The sequence below is a fragment of the Triticum dicoccoides genome, chromosome 6B (assembly GCF_002162155.2).
Source record: "Triticum dicoccoides isolate Atlit2015 ecotype Zavitan chromosome 6B, WEW_v2.0, whole genome shotgun sequence".
In the NCBI taxonomy this organism is placed as follows: domain Eukaryota; kingdom Viridiplantae; phylum Streptophyta; class Magnoliopsida; order Poales; family Poaceae; genus Triticum; species Triticum dicoccoides.
Genome location: NC_041391.1, coordinates 2,761,522 through 2,778,482, shown reverse-complemented (window position 1 = coordinate 2,778,482; position 16,961 = coordinate 2,761,522). Strand labels below are relative to the sequence as shown.

At 44.4% G+C, this 16,961-nt stretch overlaps 1 protein-coding gene across 1 annotated transcript; it reads left to right on the top strand.

Moving 5' to 3' along the window:
• Positions 1 to 16,082: 16,082 nt before the first annotated feature.
• Positions 16,083 to 16,660, top strand: LOC119323013. The gene is made up of 2 exons (XM_037596569.1): positions 16,083 to 16,213; positions 16,359 to 16,660. Exons 1-2 carry the CDS (start codon positions 16,098 to 16,100, stop codon positions 16,558 to 16,560), a joined length of 318 nt encoding a protein of 105 aa, XP_037452466.1. The 5' UTR covers positions 16,083 to 16,097; the 3' UTR covers positions 16,561 to 16,660.
• Positions 16,661 to 16,961: the final 301 nt, after the last annotated feature.

The window sequence follows — 16,961 nt, the reverse complement described above, 5'->3', positions numbered from 1 at the left end:
TGTATGCGTGATTCTTACGCCGGATGTAATAGATTGATTGGTTCTCATCAAAAGGAAATTAAACATCGATTAGGCTTTCCGCACACGCGCAGCTTCTTGGCTTCTGCAGTTCTATAGCTCGTCCCCCAATTGGCAACGACTCGGCCATACAAAGGTCGACGGCGGCCCGTCCGCGTCGTCTGTTCGTGATATTTGGCTGCAGGGCATGGTCAGCGTAAGAAGGTAATGTGATTTTCCAGATCTGAATTAACTTCATCTTCAACGTTAATCCCCTCTTTTCATAGTCTTGTTAGATCGTTTGTTTCATGAATATCATCCTGGTAGATATTTGTTTCTCACCCTCCCATCTCCTGTGTTGATTGGGATTAGACAAAGGAACTCAGATTTTTGTTAGTGACTCGTAAGCAACAACAAAATCTTGCAATTTCTATTTTTCTGGCCATCCAGGTACCTTGTTCCATGCCTTTCCTAGCCTTTTTTTTAATTAGTAGTGTTCTTAATCTCTTGTAACATACTCCCGGCGTAACTTAATATAAGAATGTTTTTTGACACTAGGTAGTGTCAAAAAACGTCTTGTATAAGTAACAGATGGAGTACATTTGTGTGCTACTTAGCAAGATTGATGTAATTTAGCAGGATTTATGATCTAGGAAGTATACATCTGGTATAGAGAAAAGGGAAAGACATGCATATGAGTTGACTTGTTCCTGGAAAGGAGATATTGAAAAAAGTTTGTGAACAGATACAAGTACTTCTGCTGCTCCGAATTCCGAGAAATTAGCTTTACCGTTGAAGACAACCTAGTGAAAAACTATATATAGGATTATAACAATTTGATTAGGCATATGACTCTACTCCAATGGCCATATGTCACAGCAAACCGAGCTCCGAGCCAGGCCGAATCTATTGTGGCCATACAGCCCAATGAAGCCTAAAATTCCAATTGTCACATGCACAGGAACCTCCAGTGTGCCGCTTATTGTGGCAAACAGTTGGCGTTTCGCACAGGGGGTGTACCCCCACCTAGGCCCGACGGCAGATGTAGTAGCAGCCGCGCACGAGCATGGAAGACCGCTGCAGAGGATTCGAACTCACGACTACTACTCTCACGGACCCATTTAGCTGGCAAATGGAACTGCTGACAATTAAACCACAAGAGCCGTTCAGAATTAACAGCAGCAGGAGAAGGGAAAGTTTCTCAAAACGTTTCTTGAATATTTGGAAAAATTCTTTTCAATTCCGAACAATTCTTTACATACACGATCTGGTTTTTGCAAAATGTGAAAAATGTTTGAATTTTATAATAAATTTATAACATGCAAAGCATTTTTTGAATTTCTGAACAAATTTTGAAAAGTGTAAGAATTTTAAGAATTGTGAATAATATTTAAAATGGGGGACATTTTTCGAAAATTCTGTGCAATTTTTTAAATTCCCAAACATGTTTTTTGAATTTGTGAACAAAAGTTTGGAAAAAAGGAACATTTTTTGAAAACTCTGAATTTTCAAGCAAACACGAACATTTTATGAAAAAGCCGAACACATCATGAAAAAATGAGCACTTTTCAGAAGCATGAATATATAATGAATATTATGAATAATTTTGGAAAACATGAATATTTTTTGAAATTATGAACTTTCTTTATTTAGGAGCAAAAATTTGTAAATAGATATATTTTTTGAATACTCTCACTTTCTTTACAAAAAACATGAACATTGCTTGAAAATTCAGAACACTATATATGTGAACAATTATGTTAATACTTATTCTTTTTTAGAAAATGAGAACAATTTTTGGAAACATTCAAAAAAAATTAAAATTTCGAACTATTTCTGAAAAAAAACCAAACAATATATGAATATACTGAATATTTTATAAAATTGCTATTTTTTTAAAAAAAATGAGACCGACCCAAGGGCTAACCCTCGTTTGCATTTTTTTATAGGAGAAATTCCGCGGAGCACCGCGCGTCAAAGCTGGGACTTGAACTCGGATGGGCTGGCAGCTACCCCAGCTGCCCAGCCAACGGGTCGACACCTTTAATAAAAACAAAAGAAAAAAAGGAAACAAAAATTTAGATAAAAATATGTAAACATTTCTTGAAAAAATTGAACAAAAATTGATGTTTCAAACAAATTTTGAAATTCTGAAAAAAAAAGGAAAAAGAAAAAGAAAAATAGAAACATAAAACAATAAAATAAAAAGAAATAAATGAAACAGAAAAACGGGATAGAAAGACATGGAACTGAAATGAAACAATCCCAAAAAACGCCGAAAACCCCTAAAACCGGTTCAGGAACCTTCTATAAGGTTACTGAAACCGATCAGCAACCTTCTAGGAGGTTCCCAACCGAGACTTCCTTTTATTTTTGAGTGCAACGAAACTTCCTAGTCGAGCCATTTCGGCGTCAAATAAAGGATGCCTCACCAGAAACAATTATCTGATGGGCCGGCCCACTCTGACGCACTGGTTGGCTCTGCTTTTCTCTTTTGGGTTTTTCTCTTTTGGGTTTTCCAGTCGGCCTTTTTCAAAAAACTGATTATTGGATTTTTGTTAGAAGCTAAATAAATAAAAACCTATTTTCAAAAATTTCAGCGTATTCCAAAAAATGTTCAGTTCGTATTAAAAACTGTTAACCAAATATTAAAAAGCTTCACTCTATATACAACAATATTCGCCGTATATTAAGAAATGTTTATAGCACAATAATTATCAAATTGGTGCAAAAATTGAAAAAAGAGAGGAAGAAACCTAGGAGAAAACCCAAACCTCAAAGAAATAAGAAACATGAAAAAAAACAAAAACAAGAGAAAAAAACTTAAAACAAAGGCCACAGCAGAAAAACAAAGAAAAATGGAACGGTGGGAGGAAGCGAACTAACGGCGGTAGCCTAGCCCGATGAACTAACGCGGTGCACCATGCCCATGTGGGTGCGATCACATAATACACAGTACAACCCTATGAATTTTCCTTTGACTCGGACGCATCTTTTCGGTTTCGCGTTTCCGCATGCATCTCTTGCAGTCGTATACATCCATCGGGGAATCGGCGTATGGGATTGTGCATGCATTTGTGCACCTATTTTAATGCTTAAGATGAACTAAGGAGACGCATCACCAACTTTCAATAATAAGTAGACGCACTGCACGTTGAATACTAGATGAATACTAAGTAGTCCCCATAGGAAATACTAGATGAATTCACCACACGTTGCGGGAGGAAGTCAAGAGAAAATCTTACATCTACAATGGAAGAAAGATAGTTTCGCTACAATGTTTGAAAAATGCATTCCTCCATGCATGATGTAACGGCGACGAACAAAGGGATCTCATCTAAGTCCTCAGGACGTGCGGCGTCCATGGATGCGTTTGTCACATCGGATGGAAGTAAATGATGGTGTGAATAATGAAAATCCTGTGTATTCTGTGAATAATGATGATGTAACGGTGTGAATATGTTTTTTCCAAACATCACAAATTATTTCTTCAATTCGAAAGTTCAATTTGACAGGAATGGAGACGGGGTAGCTAAAGGAGGGGTTGCCATCGCCGCCATGCCTGCAGGCCCTTTGCACTCCTTAAGGCATTGCTCGACTGTTATGTAACACTGATTCGTCACTTTGCAACAGTAGTCATCAAGGCTTTCTTTGTAAACGCACAATGATGCATTTATCTTCTCCTTATCGATGCCATCGATGATTCGACCTATGGAATAACAGATAAACAATTATTGACATTACACATGAATTCATATTGTAAAGACTAGCGATTATCGGGAGTAGACAAATAACTATTGCGTGTGTATCCCCTGCTTATATTGTGTAGTAGTAGCAAGGCACAAGAGGAGAAGTAGAGCACTGATGCGGGTCGTGTACTTGCCCATCTTGATAATTCGATGCACCAAAAGCACTTGTTTCAAGAGAAAAGAGATTGACAGGAGAATATTTTATGTGTTCTAAGCAAAACTACGAGCTGATTTCTCCATCCACACGTAATCCTGTTTATATATAGGGCCAAAGAGAGATCCTGTGATTCAAAAAGATCAATCAATAATTTGTATAATAAGCAGGTTATCATACCTTTCCATATGTGGTCTAATTTGGAGAAATTTCCAAAATACGGTGGCCAAAACCAACAGTTGATTGTCAAGTTTTAATTAGCTGGATTACCATCCTTCTGATTTTTTATGTGTTTCCAAACTCTACTCTCTTTTTACGGATCGGTGGCAAACTGCAATCTGAAAATTTTATCTGTACCCTAAGTCAAAATTACAGCTGCGTGAGTCAAAATTACGTTCCTGTCAACTATAAAGTTGGCCACACGGCCGCAGTGGAGGTCCCGACTCCTCCCGTGTTGCCCCTGCGCTGCGACCGGGGGGAACCCTAGCGCCGCCGCGTCCTCGTCCTTCCCCCGATATCTCCTCCTCGCCGCCGCCGGGGCGGGCCGCCGGGCAAACCCCGGTCGGCGTCGGCGGCGGCGGGATCTCTACTCCCACGGCTCGCTGGATCTGACGCGGGCGGATCGCGGCGGTGGTTGGCGGCGCGCTGGAGGCGGAGCGCGCCGACGCGTGCTTGGGGGCGACGGCAGTTTCCCCTAGTGTGCATGGGAGTCCGCTCGGGGAGCGCGGCGGCGGCCCTCGGCAAGCGGTGGCGGGCGCTGGGATCTTGGCGGCACTCCGGCGTGTGCAGGCGCGCGGCGATGGTCTCTGTGCACGGTCGGCGGCTCCGTCTCTGACCCGGACGACGCGGAGGATGGCGGCGGCCCGGCGTGGCCGGCGATCTGGATGCGGTGGTGCCGGCGGCTCGCTGATCTGTCGGTGCTCCAGGGTTCTGCCTGGTGGTGCTGGTGGTGGCAGAGGCCCGTGCACGAGAGTTGGATCCCTTCGAACTGATCTGTGTGAAAACTTGCCTTCGGCGTCTGCTAAGGCCGGCGGTGGCGGTGCTATCTGCGTCGTTCCCTTCTTGAAGACATCGTCGTGGAGAAGTTCATGGCCACTCTCTGTTACCTCTGGGGGAAACCCTAGATCGGATGATCGAGATGACGGCGGCGCTCTGGTGTCGTTCCTCCCCTGGGGGTGTCATTCTTGGAGGTACACACATGATCGACGGACCAGAGGACGAATTTTTTAGTGGAGCGGTGCTTCATCCTACACACTGATGGCGACGAATCTTGACGGCGCGGCGCAGTGCAGATTCATAGTTCGCTGTGGGAGGATGGACTCGCGCAGGAGGACGACGCTGTCGGACGTCGTGGTGGCGTCGATGGCAGAGAGACCTGACACAGTTCATGCAACAGTACAGCTCTGAAGATGGATTGGTGGCAGGTGGTTGCGGCGGCCTCATACCCGGCAGACGTCCTGGTTGAGGAGTGCGCCGGACTGGTAGGTACCCCATACCCGGTAGGCGTCCTGGTTGGGACCTCAGGTCTTAGATGTTTAGGTTTGGCTGCGATGTCTGTTTGGTATTATGCCCATACTATCTGCGCCCCTTCATCAATTGGGTAGTGACAGTTGTTGCTTAAACAGTGGATTTAGTCTTGTTGTTGTATGGCTTTGTAAGGTTTTGTGAGAATAATTAATAAAGTGGCCGTATGCATCGACCAGATGCAGAGGCCGGGGGCCATCCTCCTTTCTAAAAAAAGGTGTCTGTTGTGTCCTTGTAAAATCTCAAGAAGCAATGCCGGTTCAGTCTCTCGGAGATACTCATAAAACTAGATGCATGTGCGTGTATTCATAGGGATGAAAGTATACTCGTGTATGTAAGAGACTTCGATTGTGTTGTGTTCAAAATTTTTTAACAAAACCAGGGCTGAAACAATTTGCTAATGTGCAGTCTTGTTTCAAAAACAAAATGCTAATGTGTAGTCTAGCACAGGCGCGGCTATACCTCGCTCGGCGCGAGTTCGACCCTAGCCTAGCCTGAGGGAGCCCAATACTGGACCAGCCCAATTCGTGGGAGGCCACATCCTTATTTGTTTCTGTTTTTTCTCACGTTTTTTGTTTTCGTTTTTTTCTTTATTATTTTAGTTTTGTTTATACTTTTAGAAACATTCTAAATATATATATTTGAAAATTTAGTCTACATAATTGTTTCAAAAAATGTTAATCTAGCATTTGTAAAATGTTTCTTGTGTATATGAAAAATGTATACAAAAATACATTTTTTATGAAAAAAAGTTGTTCATGTATACCACGCATTTGAAAAGATGTTGATCGTGTATCAAAAATGTTAATAATATATTGCAAAAATGTTAAACCTGTATAAAATTATGTTGCTGATATATACCAAAAATATACAATGTGTTATAAAAAGGTAGTCACCAAACACAATTTTGTAAGAAATCATGTATTTCAAAAATGTTAAAGTGTATAAAATATTATTCCTGATGTATACAAAGAATATAGAGTGTGTAAAATAATGTGAACATAAATTATAAATTTTTTGATCATCTATAAAAAGTTAATCGTGTATTTCAAAACGTTAAACATGTATTAAAAAAATGTTCCTGATATATACCGAAAATGTACAATCACTGGTGGAAAAAGGGCCTTTGGTCGCGGTTCGCAACTGCCATTAGTCGCGGTTGCGCAACCGCGACCGAACGGGCGCGACTAAAGGCCCCCCCCTTTAGTCGCGGTTGCTGAAGAACCGCGACTAAAGGCCCGTCCACGTGGGCGCCAGGTGGCCGTCGGGGCGGAGGACCTTTAGTCGCGGTTCTTCTGGCCAACCGCGACTAAAGGCCGCCGCAGGTTTAGGGTTTTAGCCCCCCCCCCTTAAACCTGTTTTCTGTTTAATTTGTATTGTTTTATTTCTTTTGTGCTTTATTTTAATTTTGAAGGAGTTTCATATATTCTACGGTACTACATACATGCATATGAATGTACAATTTCAAATAAATTTGAAATTAGAACCAAAAAGAATTCAAGAGGAATATACAATATATATTCAATATCATCGGATGACCATATACAATTTTGAACAAGTTTCCATACATGATTTAATGCATATAAAGTTCTACGTCCTCGTAATAGTGTTCTCCTTTAGGATGGAGGACTTCCCTGCTGAACCATCCAGCTAGTTCCTCTTGAAGTGGTCGGAAGCGAGCTTCTGGACTAAGCATCCACCGGAGGTTATTCCTCTGAGCATTGGTATCACTCGAAACCCGCTCAGAGGTGTATCTCCGGATCATCTCACAGACATAGTATCCACATAGATTGGTCTCCGGTGGCTGAATATCCCCAGCATTCTTAGCCTTTAACATTTTGAATTCTAGCTCTTTTTTGAATTCACCGACCTTTGTATCTACGAACCGTCTCCAAACCCTACGAGGCAAAGAAAATATCATCTTCTTCTTCTCCGGTCGGCACATATAGAATATCGCCGTTTATGATGCCGAACATATGTGCTTCACCGTCCGGATCATAGTTGTCCATAATCGGGTCAGCTCTATCGTCCGCCATTATGTCAGTCCTGAAAACATGTAGTAAAAACAAATTAATTAAGTGAAGAAGGGGGGCGGTGGCGGTGGCGGTGGCGAAAGGGCGGTGGCGAAAGGAGGGGGCGAGGAAGGGGTGGGAGAGGGTGTCGCGGTAGAGCGCGAGACGGGGCGGCAGACGACGGCGTCACGGAGAGGGGAGGCGAGGACAACACATTTATAACCCTCGCCGTCCCCTCTCGATCCCTAAAAAAACACCGCGCGCATCGCCGCCCCCCTCGCCGCCCCTCTCCGTATAAACAAATTGTCCGAACAGAGCTTGGAGTAGAGTGGCTAGGGTTTGGCCAGGGATGCGGATGGAGACGAATATATGTGGGGTCGGGATGGCCCATGTGCAGGGCGGGGGGTGCTGGCCACACTCTTTGAGAAATCATAAAATGTATGTGAATTCAAAAAAATGAATCATAAAATGTTCATGGATACAAAAACATTGTGATTTTGCAAAAAAAAAGGTTTTCAAAAAATGTTGATGATTTTGTGGAAAAAACAGGAATAAAAACATATTGTGTATTCAAAAAATGTTTAGGGATTTCAGAATAGTTCACGTATTTAATTTTTTCACAGATTCATGACATATTCATGAATTTAAAAATTATTCGTGTATTTCAAAAAATTGATTTTATTAGACACAAAAAAATTCATCAAAACAAAAAAATATTAATGAATTCCAAAACATATTCTTTCTTCTTTCTTTCTTCTTTCTTTTTTTCTTCTTCCTTTTTTTTCTTCTTTCTTTTTTTCTTCTGTTGTTTTCTTCCTTTTTCTTTTTTTCTTCCTTTTTCCTTTTTTCTTCCTTTTTCTTGTTTTTCTTCTGTTTTTCTTTTGTTTTCTTCTTCCTTCTTTCTTCTTCTTCCTTTTTCCTTTTTCTTTCTTCTTCTTCTTCCTTTTTCTTCTTCCTTCTTCTTCTTCTGCCGGCGCGCGGAGGACGGCAGGCAGGGCCAGCGGGCGGCGGGCGGCGGGCGGCGGGCGGCGGGCAAGGGCGCAAGGCACGGGCGGCGGGCAAGGGCAGGGCACGGGCGGAGGCGGCGCTCACTGGGGACGGGGGCGGCGACGCGCAGGGCTTCGGCGTCGGCGTCGGCGTCGGGGCAGGGCTTCGGCGTCGGCGTCGGGGCAGCGCTTCGGCGTCGAGAGAGAGGAGAATGGGAAGTGGCAAAACTGCTAAGTGCAGTATTTATAGACGCACCTTTAGTCGCGGTTGGAGAGGCGGACCGCGACTAAAGGTACCCTTTAGTTGCGGTCCGCCTCCCCAACCGGGACTAAAGGATTTTGGCGCCGCTTCCGTTCCCGCGCAGAAAGACCCTTTAGTCGCAGTTGGGGACAACAACCGTGACTAAAGGGTACCCTTTAGTCGCGGTCCGCCTCCCCAACCGGGACTAAAGGTCTGTGCTAGAACTGGCGCGGTGCGGTGGGATGTTTAGTCCCACCTCGCTAGCCGAGAGGCTTCGACAGTGGTTTATAAGCGCGGCTGCGCTCACCACTTCGAGCTCCTCTCAAATGCAGGCTTACGGGCCTATTCTGTCACTATGTGCCTGTGGGCCTACTCGGCCTTCTGCGGGCCTGAATCCTGGCCCTTTAATGGGTTTCTAGTCGTATTCAGGCCGTGGTGGCCCAGTAGGTGGCATATTTCCTTTTTTCCTTTTTCCTTTTTTCTTCTGTTTTTTTCTTCTGTTTTTTTCTTATGTTTTTCTTCTGTTTGTTTTTTTCTTCTGTTTTTCCTTTTTTCTTCTGTTTTTTTCTTCTGTTTTTTTCTTCCTTTTTCCTTCTTTCTTCTTCTTCCTTTTTCCTTTTAAAATCAAAAACATAAAACTAATTCATTTTAAAATCTTAAAAATACAATTATATATCAAAAAAATCAGAAAAATAAAACTAATTCATTTTAAAACCCCTTGAAGGTTTGACAAAAGGTTTGATACATCATTCAGTTCATCGACCAAATACAAAGTTTGGTACAATAAATTATTACATATCAATTCTTCCCTTGTGTCCCTGCTTGCTTACGATTGTGCCGTATCCATGGAGCATCCTCATCATTTAACTTAATGCTTGGGTCAATGTTCACTTTGAAGGGCGGAATTTCACCAAACATATTATAATCTTCTGACATGTCTGTCTTGTCCTCCACTCCCACGATGTTTCTTTTCCCTGAAAGAACAATGTGGCGCTTTGGATCATCGCATGATGTACTGATCGTTTTCTTATCTTTCCGTTTCCTCGGTTTGCTACTCATGTCCTTCAAATAAAAAACCTGAGCGACATCTTTGGCAAGGACGAATGGTTCGTCAAGGTAACCAAGATTGTTGAAATCCACCATTGTCATTCCGTATTGCTCGTCCACCTTTACCCCACCTCCTGTTAGCTTGAACCATTTGCACCGGAACAAAGGGACCTTAAAGGAGGGTCCATAGTCAAGTTCTCATATCTCCTCTATGTAACCATAATATGTGACCTTTTGCCCATTCTCGGTTGCTGCATCAAAGCGGACACCACTGTTTTGGTTGGTGCTCTTTTTATCTTGGACGATCGTGTAAAATGTATTCCCATTTATCTCGTACCCTTGGAAAGTCGTTATAGTCGAAGATGGTGTCTTGGCCAACATGTACAGCTGATCTACAACATCATTGTCATTCATTAAATGTTTTCTCAACCAACTGCCGAAAGTCTCCATGTGGGCCTTCCTAATCCAGGATTCAGGCTTCCCCGGGTTGTCCGAGCGTAAAATATTCTTGTGTTTCTCAAAGTACGGAGCCACCAAGCTGGAATTGGTCAGTACAGTGTGGTGTGCTTCAGTCAGAGAATGGCCGTCCATACATATCGTTGATTTCCTTCCGATCGTGCCTTTTCCACTTCGTCTCCCCTCGTGCCGCGATCGAGGAAGACCAATCGGCTTAAGGTCAGGAACAAAGTCAACACAAAACTCAATTACCTCCTCATTTCCATAGCCCTTGGCGATGCTTCCTTCTGGCCTAGCACGGTTACAAACATATTTCTTTAATACTCCCATGAACCTCTCGAAGGGGAACATATTGTGTAGAAATACAGGACCGAGAACGAAAATCTCTTCGACTAGGTGAACCAGGAGGTGCGTCATAATATTGAAGAAGGATGGCGGGAACACCAACTCGAAACTGACAAGACATTGGATCACATCGTTCTGTAACCGTGGTAGAACTTCTGGATTGATTACCTTCTGAGAGATTGCATTGAGGAATGCACATAGCTTCACAATGGCTACTCGAACATTTTCCGGCAGGAGCCCCCTCAAAGCAATCGGAAGCAATTGCGTCATAATCACGTGGCAGTCGTGAGACTTCAGGTTTTGGAACTTTTTCTCCGCCATGTTTATTATTCCCTTTATATTGGACGAGAATCCAGACGGGACCTTCATACTGCTCAGGCATTCAAAAAAGATGACCTTCTCTTCTTTGGTCAGAGCGTAGCTGGCACGAACTTGAAACCATTCCGGATGCCGGTCATCAGGGTCTTTCAAACGTTGCTGGTCCTGCCGTGCTTCCTTTGTATCATTTGTCTTCCCATACACGCCCAAGAAGCTTAGGAGGTTCACGCAAATATTCTTCGTAACGTGCATCACGTCGATTGCAGAGCGGACATCTAGGACTTTCCAATATTCTAGCTCCCAGAATATAGATTTCTTCTTCCACATGGCTGCGTGCCCGTCAGCTCCCTTCGGAACTGATTGTCCGCCAGGACCCTTTCCAAAGATGACTTTCAAATCCTTGACCATATCAAATACCTCAGCACCAGTGCGTTCCGCAGGCTTCGGCCGGTGATCTGCCTTGCCGTTGTAATGCTTGCCTTTCTTTCTTACTGGATGAATTTTCGGAAGAAATCGACGATGCCCAAGGTACACGTTCTTCTTACAATTTGGCAAATATACACTTTCAGTCTCATGTAAGCAGTGCGTGCATGCATTGTATCCCTTATTTGACAGTCCCGAAAGGTTACTAAGAGCAGGCCAATCGTTGATGGTTACGAAAAGCAACGCTCGTAGGTCAAATTCCTCTTGTTTGTGCTCATCCGACACACGGACACCACCCCACAGCTGTAAAAGTTCATCAACTAATGGCCTTAGGTACACATCGATGTCGTTGCCGGGTTGCTTCGGACCTTGGATGAGCATTGGCATCATAATGAACTTCCGCTTCATGCACAACCAAGGAGGAAGGTTGTAGATGCATAGAGTCACGGGCCAGGTGCTATGGCTGGAGCTCTGCTCGCCAAAAGGATTCATGCCATCCGTACTTAGAGCAAATCTTATGTTCCTTGCGTCAGCTGCAAAATCTTTGAACCATCTGTCGATCTTTCTCCATTGCGTTCCATCTGCGGTGTGTCTCAACTCCCCGTCCGACTTACGGTCCTCTTTGTGCCATCGCAACAACTTGGCATGCTCTTTGTTCCTGAACAGACGTTTCAACCGTGGTATTATAGGAGCATACCACATCACCTTGGCGGGAACCCTCTTCCTGGGTTTCTGGCCCTCAACATCGTCACCAGGGTCATCGCCTCTGATCTTATAACGCAATGCAGTGCATACCGGGCATTCATTCAAATTCTCGTATTCACCGCGGTAGAGGATGCAGTCGTTGATGCATGCATGTATCTTCAGAACCTCTAAACCTAGAGGGCAGACAACCTTCTTTGCTTCGTATGTACTGGCGGGCAACTCGTTATCCTTTGGAAACATATTCTTCAACATTTTCAGCAAGTTTTCAAATGCCGAGTCAGCTACACCTGCCTCTGCCTTCCATTTCAGCAAATCCAGTGTGCGCCTTTCTGTGATCCTCTAACATGCGATCCAAATTCTCCCTCTCCTTTTCAGTTTCGCAGCGTCTCCGTGCATCAGCAATGGTCCGACCAAGATCATCAACGGGATCATCACGTGCCTCTTCTTCACCTTCCCCTTCACCTTCAGCATCCTCCATGAAAGTATCACCGAAATGAGCAAGATAGCTTTCATCGATGAAATCATCCCCTTCTTCATCTTCTTCCATTATAACCCCTCTTTCTCCATGCTTGGTCCAACAATTATAGCTTGGCATGAAACCGTGCCGAAGCAGATGCATGTGAACATCTCTTGAGGAAGAGTAACCCTTCTGATTCTTACAGATAACACATGGACAGATAACAAAACCCCCCTGCTTGTTCGCATTAGCCACTACGAGGAAATCTTTCAAACCCGTAGTGAACTCGCCGGAGAGTCGGTTACCGTACATCCATTGCCGATTCATCTGCATTATTATAATATAAAATATATAATTAACCATCATGCATTTGTTAAACTAACTAGCTACAAACAATATAAATTAAATAATGAACTGCACACATGCATATTTTATCAATGACACACATGCATGAAAGGTTCAAGTTGCTAACCGCGATCGAGGAGGAAAAAATAAATGAGGAACCTCAAGTGTGGCTCCAACACTTCATATCATGTTTGTTTCACCCTCTTAGGGCATTTCATCAAACACCTTGTGTGCATAAGAGGAACCAAAAGCAAACCTACACCCCCTTGTGAAGCTTGTGAAGAGAAGTGGCACCAAATGGCTAAGTGAGCGTGCTGAACTGGTATATATAGGGGAGGAGCTTTAGTCGCGGTTGGCCTGGCCAACCGCGACTAAAGGCCTTTGCGCACCTTTAGTCGCGGTTGGCCTGGCCAACCGCGACTAAAGCCCCTCACGTGCACCAGCTGGCCACCGAGCGCCCTGGGCCCAGGCCTTTGGTCGCGGTTCGTCTGCCGAACCGCGACTAAAGACTTCATTAGTCGCGGTTCCTACAGTTTCGCGACTAATGGGGCTGGACGGAAGCCTCTTTTTCTACCAGTGAATGTGTGTGAAAATGTAGTCATCAAACATAATTTGTTTTCAAAATGTTAGTCATCTATTTTAAAAAAATCAAGGTGTACAGAAAAACGTTCTTGATGTATACAAATAACATAGAACATGTATTCGGAAATTGGAACATAAAAAAAAAATTTATAAAAAGTGTTGATCATGTATAAAAATGTTAATCATATATTTAAAAAATGTTAAGTTTGTATTTAAAAAATGTTCCTAATATATACCCAAAATGTACAATGCATATGAAAAAAGTAGTTATCAAACATAATTTTTTAAATGCCATGGAGGACAGGCCCGGGACTGAGGTCGTCAAATGAGATATGGTTCAACGCATGAACGATGCCTTCCCTTTGTGACATATCAGCACATTTGGGCCATCCTAGTGTTTGGGAAATGCAGGACTAGGTCCCACCTCCCTATGCCATCTCCGGCTCATACCCACCTTGCAGGCGGATGTGATTTTGAGCGTCTGTATCCGCCATGTTTGTCACACCGGGATCATGATTTGCAGTCATAGCTACGGCCACTGCAGTCGTCGATGATGGGAGTGCCGACAAGTATGTCACGAGGGCTACCAGCTATAGTAGATGCAGACTTCGTTGAGGCCCCTTCCGCCGGCAGATGTGGACCCCTTTGCAAGATGCGGCTGACGCCCAATCGTCGACCTTGATCTATGGAGTAATGAAACATGATGACGAGGGTTTAGTGAGAAAGCAACCAAGGCTCACTTGGCAGTAGGAAATTTTTTGTGATGCGAATACCCGATTCACAAGCTCCTCCTTCAGTTTCTTCCGTTGAGATACATTGGACCACGGATTACCTTGATCGTCGTGAATGACATTGGAAAGGACCACATTTGCCTCCTAGACAGCCACCTCCTCCACATCAGACAGATCGACGTCATCATTGATGACTAGTGGCTTGAATCACGATCCAGAAGTTGGCGACTTCGCCGTTGGTGATAGTGCACCAGGCAGGAGAGTAATACGCTCGTAATCCACTAAGATCCAAGCACCAACACAAACCATATAGTCCATGATCACCATCAACCTGGATCCTCTCCCCTCCCATAGATATCATCCTTCCTCGATGTTCTAATCGGAGTCCCGATGGAGAGTCGCGCCATACAGCCGATCAAACTTGAGATGGCCTCGGGGCCAGTCTATCCGTCCATGTAGGAACGCGCTGGAGAAAGACGTCGACCACCGCAGTGGCAGTGGGGGATTCTGGCGGTCTCACTATCGCCTCAGAACCTTGGAAGGTTTGACAATATTCATAAGAAAGTCATTATGTGAGGGGTATGTCCTTATGTAGCTTGACCCAACAATAAAAAAAGTCTTGCTTTACTATTTGACACAGTGCACACAAGAAGTGTGAACGAAAACCTATAAGAGTTGTGCACCAACTATTTGGGAAAGAAACCAAAGGATATTCAGGCAGTGTGACACGCTTTCTTTCGTGTCGACAAGGGAGCAAGCTGAATTAGGCATCTCCCTCCATGGAGCAGAAACGGTACATAGATCCCAATGACGTGTCATGTGCCTTATGTCAAGAAAAGACAAGGATTAACGAGGCCAATAGAAAGGAGTAAAGTAAGTTGAAAAGGATGGGGAGATCAGAGGTGGGACCATGGTTGGCGGAAAGCTCATATAGGTGCTCGTGTCCAAATAATGAAACAACGGAGGGGAGTGTAGAAGGGTCTACGTCGCGACATGGGTGACCGTTGCATGGTAAGGTTGAGTTTTTTGCTCAGTCGATATGTGTAGTTTCAAAATCAGAACCAAGAATCTTTGCGCGCCAATTTTTGGGAAAAGTATGCAAAGGATATGGAGCTATGCGATGACACATCATATGGTTTCTTTGGTACCAAATTAAGGTGCAATAAAGGCTTGGGAGAGGATGTGAAGGGCAACGAGCTAGGCGACGATATCATCGAATGGTTTCTTTGGTACCAAATTAATCAATACCAATAAAAGAAAAGGTGCACCACACCATATATTTAGCAGGATACAATGTATTGCGCTGCATCCAAAGGGGTTAATTAAATTTATACATTTTAGGATGTAAAACGAACTATGCAAACAAAAAAGGATGTAAAACCAACCAAGGAAGGAAGAACAACTACCTTCGAACCTAATCCATTTTCGGCACCTCATTAAACATTGACCAGACCTGCAGCTACAAATACCCATCCATTCCCCATTGACTCTTCATCCATCCATCACCAAGCTAGCTAGCTTTCTCCGGCCACTGGCGGTGAAAGCAACCAGTTAACCAGAGTAAGCATGGAGGGGTCGGCCACAATGACCGTTCAGGAGGTGCTGTACATGTACAGCATCGCGCGGGAGGCGTACGAGCGGTTCATCTCCGTGGGCGGCAACCCGGAGCAGGCCCAGAACGCGGTGGCGCTGCTGGTGTGGCTGGACCAGGGCACCATCTCCGCCATCCACCATGTCCCCGGCCTTGAAACCAGCGCCGTGGCCATCGTCGCCGAGGAGGCCAACGCCGTCCTCGAGTGCCTCCGCTACCCGGTGCCTGTGCTCCCGCCCATCCCGCTCATCTCCACGCTCTGCATGCAAGGCGGCGTCTACATCGAGCCCGGCTTCTTCGCCTTCCACCAGGACTTAGTGGTCCGTGGGGTTGCTCACTTCCTCGATGGCGCCGGTAAGTTGGTCTTCAGCGACCGCTTGAATGTATTGCTCAAGAGGTATGAAACTGGACTGGTTGGGAACCCGCCGGAGCTCATGGCGCCCTACAGCCCGCTACCGGTGTTGGTGCCGGAGGACTGCCGCTCCATGTTCATCACCTTCTCCAAGGACATGCATCTCCATCGCGAAGAGATCTTCGACTACTTCAGGGAGTAAGTGTACTACTGGGATACTACTAGATCTACTGATTAAGTTTAGACTAGTAATTGAATATACTAAGACCTGCATGCATGATTCGGATAGAACCTTTGTATCATTGATGTCTGATGATTGGCAATTTGTCATGGATGGATGCAGGAAATGGGGTGATTGCGTGGTGAGGGTGCTCATGGAGAAGACAACAGGCGGCAACATGCCCATGTATGGCCGGATCATCTTCAAGACAGAGGCGGCCGTGAAGCTGGTGCTCAACGGTGAGAGGCTCGTCAAGATCTCCATCAACCACCGTGAGATGTGGATGCGCAAATACCTTCCCAGGCCAACCAACATCACCGCCTAGCCTGATCCATCCAGGAATCAACCATCATCTTATCTCAATGCTCGTGTTGCTTGTTATCCAGATCTACCAGATTTGTGACGTACCATTCCAAAAAGATTTGTAACCCAATGTTGTATTGGAACCAAATTAGGAGAAATTAAAAATTGCTTGAGAATAAGTTTTTTTGTCCTTGGTTTGGTACTAAATAAACCATATGATGACATCATTGCCTACCTCGGTTTCCTTTCCTTCCTTCTCCCAAACCTTGGCGTGCAAAAGTTCTTGGTTTAGATCATCCTTCTGCCAAACCTTGGCGCGCAAAACTTCTTGGTTTTGATTTTAAAATTGTGTATATTAGACACAACAAAAGGCGCGCAAAAGTTCTTGATTTATTTTGAAATTGCTCAAATGTTAGACAATGG